At 40.4% G+C, this 6,258-nt stretch overlaps 1 protein-coding gene across 3 annotated transcripts in view; it reads right to left on the reverse strand.

The window, feature by feature from the left end:
• Window positions 1-897: 897 nt before the first annotated feature.
• Window positions 898-6,258, reverse strand: part of adcy3a (adenylate cyclase 3a) — a gene marked incomplete in the record, with an annotated part of 38,957 nt that continues 33,596 nt past the window's right edge. Inside the window, 3 exon segments of one of the 3 annotated variants that reach the window (XR_001311821.1) lie at window positions 898-1,626; window positions 4,182-4,479; window positions 5,666-5,790. Coding sequence is in view for 1 of the 3 variants with exons in the window: in XM_014026339.1 (XP_013881793.1) it covers window positions 4,300-4,479; window positions 5,666-5,790 (305 nt within the window). 3 annotated transcript variants of the gene reach the window in all.

Here is a 6,258-nt window from a genome sequence, read left to right on the forward strand (position 1 = left end):
GGTTATTTTTTTGTCTCAACATAAAAAACTTAAGGGTACAGTCAAGACACCATTCAAAATGCTGGAAAGCTATCAAGTTGATCACTGCCAATGTAATAAACTGTATATAAAAATAATGATCAGTGTTATACACTTAAATCATGCATTTCTTTCATTTGCATTGACTAGAATTAAAAGTTAAAAACAAAAGACTGCTAAAAATTAMTTCTGTCGATATCTTTGGAGTGGCGCTTTTCATYAAGTTCAAATTTTCCACTATCAAAAAGGACACAAATGCACATGTGCACAGCAAAAARCACAACTAAGACTTGRTGCAAACAGAAGATATTGATMGTGTCTCAAATGTACTCAGTCTACCRTATAATGAAATGTGTTCATTCGTWACATGATGCTAGCTATCTGTACGTTGGACTTCATGGGAGTAATTTTTCAACATTTTGTTTTGCACTTGGTGCCCCGTAGGATTTATGGATATGTACGTATAAGGTTTGGAAATGTGATCCTGAATTTTACTGAACCTTTGGTCTACAGAGTTCARGATCCACTCAGTGACTACAATGAGCCCAAACCATCAGCCTCCACCACTYTGCTAGGAGGGGCTGATGGTGATGTTGTGTTTTGTTTACTGCAAACATGGAGCTGTGGATTCTGGGTAAATATCTGCACATGGTCTCATCGTTCCAGAAGTCTGTGGTTCATTCAGATGAAACTTTACAAACCAAAGCTGTTCAGCCATGTTTTTTTTTCTTTTTACATAGAAGAGATTTTCTCTTGCACCACTTGAGCCACTCAAATAAAAAATTTTCAACAAGCACCACTGTAGACCCCACCCAGATAAAGACAGGTTCTACAGAGCACTGAAAGAACCAGAGAGGTAGATAATCATGACACAGAAACTTGCCTTGATTAGCTCTAGTTTAATGGATTCACAATAAAATGACAATTAACTGAAAAAAAAAGGAATTTAAAAACAAGGATAAAGTCCACAGGATGTGCAAAGTTCACCTGCTGGTGTCTAAAATCTGAAGAGTGACAGCAGGAACCATCAGACCCACAGACCCTGTGGGATTCACCTCAAAATAAAACACAATCAAACAGAGCTGTTAATCCATCCCAGTCCTGAAAAACAGAATGTGAGAKGCTCCCTGTCTGTTTCCTCTTATATAAAGTCTGCTTTGTAATAAAGAAAAATACATCCCTGTCACTTAAATACTCTGATCAATAAACACAGTTTGAGACAATAATACAATAAAAATACTTTCAGATCTCATCCCTTCTTCTGAGTAAAATCCTCACATTATCAAAATAAAAATTAAAGAATAAAATAAAGAATGAGCGACTCTTCAAGAACATGAGGCTTTGTACAACAAACTAGWGCACTGTCCTATTTAAAACTGTACAATCAGCAGCGCAAACACCGAGTTCTGCTTCTCCTTAGAAATTGCAGGTGATCCGACAGTTCAGCACATCCTCTTCTAACCTCGGCACATTTGGAGCTTAAAGGAATCAACTTTTCCGACGTTGTGAAGAACCAGCATTCAGTTTTAAGTGAGGAGCTCGGCAGCTCGYTGGATCAGTGGTCAGCCTCACAAGAAGAAGGTCCCAGGTTTGATCCCTGGTCTTGACCTGGGAAGAGTTTACATGTTCTTCTCATGTTTCTGTGGGTTTTCTACACCATTACCTCTCACAGTCCAAAACATAGTGTAGTAGTTGTAAAACAATCCAAGAAAAATGCTCCTTTTAAAGAGACATTTCAGCCATTTTGACACAGAACTGTGTAAAATTAATGAACAAGTAGCATCTGTTGGAGCTAGCTCTTTGACCAGCTCTAGCTTGGAGAAAAGGGTTTAACAAGCTAACAGCTGGTCCTAAAGTTTCCTCAGCTGCTCATCAAACTCTTTCCGAACCTTTACAGCTGGGTTATATTTAGGTTCACTTCTGAAGTTTGATTAAAAAGCCTCATGTGGAAAAAGATGATGGCACGTTTTGAATTTGAGCTGTTTTAAAACAATTTATTTTGGTGGTTGTTTGTGTCTCACAAACTTCTTTGTGAGACATAAACAAAGCAAAAAAAAAAAATCATTGAAGATCTCAGAAGGAGAAACTGCTCTGAATCATCCTTTGGTATAATTTCCAGATGTCTGAAGGTTCATCTGATTAAATATAGGTACATAAATAAACACCACGAGAACTTCCTGCCATCGTACGGCTCAGGAAAGAGACAGTTCTGTTCTCAGAAGAACATGTCTCAGGGCAAACCAACCTGAAAACCAAAGCTGCAGTTCTCATAAAGCTGCTGCTGAAGCTGGTTGGCGGCTGTCTCCACTCAAACATTTAAAAAAAAACAGAACTGACCTAAAACAGAAACTTTTAATCTGATTTGATGTTAGTTTAAAAAAAGTTTGTATCTTTATAAAGACGGTGTCAACGTCAAACAAATCAGTGCAACTGATGTGAATCATTTTACCTCTTAATTTAAACCAAATTCACTTCAACTGTCCCACTGCACCTGAACGCAGCATAGATCTGAGCCAGTACCTGTACAAAGTCCATGAAATGTGASCACACAGACCTGTGTTGGTGACTGTTTCAGTATCTCTGACTGRCTAATGCTTCCTGTGGGAAGCACCGTCGTATCTTCATTAGATCCAGTACTGTATATCTCAGCTTTGGARGAGCTTCAGTGAAGCTCTTACAAACCCATGATGAGGAGCAGCAGCTTACAGATCAGTCCAGACCGTCTTCAAAACCTCCCTTTGCATCAAATACAGAAAATGTGAACTCAGATCAGTTTGAAAGCATAGTTCTGTGAAGGTTTCTGTTTGGAAGCCACCAGCCAGCTGTGTTAGGAAAATAACGCTGAGTGTGGTCGGGTGTTTGCTGAAACAAACTGAGTTTCAGCTGAAGATCTGATGCTGGTCAACTCTTCCCACTCCCACTGCCATACCCTGCAGGGATCATTGTGCACCCATGCTACATGCCATTACAGATAATTATAGGCCCTGTGATCAAGCTGTGCTTTACATCAATATATAACTGTAATGTGCTCGTCTTTGTAAAAATAGCTCTAATAAATAAATCTGCGTTAAAAACAGGAGATTCAATCACTGATGTTTGGGCGACCAGTGGCTACAAAAGTATAATTTAGCAGAGGTACGAAACGACTCASAGCCATTTCTAACTGATGGTTGGACGAATCTGAAAAATTCGGAATAAATACAGGTTTTATGTTTTAAGCAGTTTCACAAAACAATTCAGCCCGTCTTTATTCCACTTCGGACCTTCAGAATCCTGAATGMAGCCACGTCGAGGGACGGGAAGTCATTTCTGTGTCAAATATTTGAGGAATAACCAAATAATTACTAGAAAGATTCAAAAAATGTGTTTACTTAAACTGAACGTCCACAGCCAGGGCRTGATGTGAGCTTTCAGGGCGACTGTGGCAGAGTGGTTGGGGGAGTTGTCCTGTTCGATCCCGTTCCATCCAGCCGTCTGTTTCATTATGCCCTCGGACAAGACACTTAACCCAACTTGACTGGCATGGCAGCCCCGCCTCTGTCAGCCTGCCCCAGGGCAGCTGTGGCTACAATGTAGCTTACCACCATCACTGTGTGAATGGAGTGTAAAACACTATATAAGTTGAGACTCTTTATCATTCAGAAATAAAACAAGCTTTAACTCAGCTAAAGCGCAACAACTGCCTCATATTGATTTTTAAACATTACTACTATTACTTCATTTTTCAATTTTTAACTAAATACAGCAGCTGTGTCATCATCCATCTCGTCTGTAATCAATCTGTTTAGGCCTTTAAACCCAGTCTGCTGGTTAAACTGACAGTTTGTCTTTAATACTTGCTGAACTTTTCATATATCAGGTGTTACTGCTGTTAGCACTCTGTTAGCACTCTGTTAGCATTCTGTTAGCGCCTCACTCAGTGGATCAAAGGTGCGTCAGTGGAGAGTTAGCTTTGTGTTTTGTGAAAGTGCTTTTTAAATCTGTTTTAGAAAACTTTATTTCTGGGTTGTATTCACTCATTTTTGCCTTTTTAGTGTTTGTCAACTTTTTTTTGACGTTTCTGACAAATCTTGTTCAGAATTTTTCAGATCAGTTTACAACAATAACCGATAGGTTTACWGAATAAAAACTGTCAAACTGATAAAGGTTTGGGAAATACTCACTTTCTAATTTATTTGTTAGAAAACCCTTTAAATTCCATTTTTGTTCAAGCGACCTGTCTTCAGATAAACTCTCCTCTGCCTGTTGCCTTCATCAGAGTGTAGCTGGGACCTGAACTCTTTAACTGTCCACCACCTGGTGTGGCAGAGTGACCGAGGAGCCGTTAATAAAGGAGCCATGTTTGTCTCTTCCTTTGAGAAAATAAGTGAGGAGCTCTCCTTTRCCCTTCACAAAGATGGGCCCCCGCCTCACAAAGCGGAAGTTGTACTCCTTCAAGATGTTGTAGCAGTCCTCCACCACCTGGGGGCGACACAGACAGAAACATAATCACACAAGTTATCTGACAAAACTGGATGTAAAAAAAATAACATGCAAGTCTGAGGAAAAGACTTCATCTGGACATCCAAAAAACTCTTTAAGAAGTCTTCAGTTGATCCAAAATGCTGCTGTTAGAGTTTTAATGAGAGTTGGAAGGAGAGATCATATTTCTCCAGTTTTAGCTTCTCTCCACTGGCTCCCTGTCAAATTCAGAAGAGAATTTAAAATATTACTCCTAACATACAAAGCTCTCAACAACCAAGCTCCATCATATATTTAACATCTTATTGTTCCATATTTTCCTAACAGAGCACTTCACTCTCAGACTGCAGGTTTACTTSTGGTTCCTCSAGTTTCTAAAAGTAGAATGGGAGGCAGAGCTTTCAGTTATCAAGCTCCTCTCTTGTGGAACCAACTTCCAGTTTCTGTCATTGAGGCTGACACTCTGTCTACTTTTAAGATTAGACTGAAGACTTTCCTTTTTGATAAATCATATAGTTAGACTTGAGTTTCCAGAGTTGTTCTTCATTTCTGCTGCTATAGACTTGGACTGCTGGAGCACAAACTGAGCACATTTTTCACTCTGCTGTTGTCTTTAGCCTTCTCTACATGTTTATTGCTATTATTTCTATCATGTTTTTTCTTTGTCTTCCAGAAGAAGGCACACCTGGACCAGTCCCGGACCAGTTCTTTTGTGTTTACCTGTATCTCTTTCCTGTCCCTCAAACAGCCYGTCGAGGCAGATGGCCGCCTGCCCTGAGCCTGGTTCTGCTGGAGGTTTCTTCCTGATTAGCAGGGAGTTTTTCCTCTCCACTGTTTGCTCATGATGGGAGACTGTGATGAAGTGATTCAACGTAGCCTGCTGGTTTCTTCTTTAGATAATTCTTTTTATGTACAGTGCCCTGAGACAACGTATGTTGTGACTTGGCGCTATATAAATCCATTTTCCTAACAGAGCACTTTGCTCTCAGACTGCAGGTTTACTTGTGGTCCCTAGAGTTTCTAAAAGTAGAACGGGACTTTAGTGATATTTAAATACATGATAAATCTGACGCTCTGTGGGCTCTGAGGACAAAGGTTGTTACAAACCACTTGTTTATATCCAACAGTTAGAACTAAAAGTTCAAAGAGTGGAGTAAAACACACAGGAAGTGTGTCAGAACCGTACCTGGATGTTTCCCATCACACCTGTGGACTCCATCCGACTGGCTACATTCACAGTGTTGCCCCAGATGTCAAAGTGAGGTTTCCGTGCGCCGATGACTCCTGCTAACACCCCCCCTTTATTCAGACCTGCAGCACAGTTACAACACATGATGACATTCATGCTGTCTCACCTCAAAACTTTGAGACCATCTTAATGTTGGGCTTCAAAAAAACATTTTGTTTTTCTTTTTAGTTTACTTTACAGTTTGAAACAACTCATATACTCACTGGCCACTTTATTAGGTACACCACGCTAGTAACGGGTTGGACCCACTTTTGCCTTCAGAACTGCCTCACTTCTTCGTGGCATAGATTCAACAAGGTGCTGGAAGCATTCCTCAGAGATTTTGGTCCATATTGACATGATGGCATCACACAATTGCCACAGATTTGTCGGCTGCACATCCATGATGCGAATCTCCCGTTCCACCACATCCCAAAGATGCTCTATTGGATTGAGATCTGGTGACTGTGGAGGCTGTCCATTCTCCTCTGACCGCTGGCATCAACAAGGCATTTCCGCCCACAGGACTGCCGCTCACTGGATGTTTTTTC

This window comes from Austrofundulus limnaeus, unplaced genomic scaffold, assembly GCF_001266775.1.
Source record: "Austrofundulus limnaeus strain Quisiro unplaced genomic scaffold, Austrofundulus_limnaeus-1.0 Scaffold543, whole genome shotgun sequence".
NCBI classification, from domain to species: domain Eukaryota; kingdom Metazoa; phylum Chordata; class Actinopteri; order Cyprinodontiformes; family Rivulidae; genus Austrofundulus; species Austrofundulus limnaeus.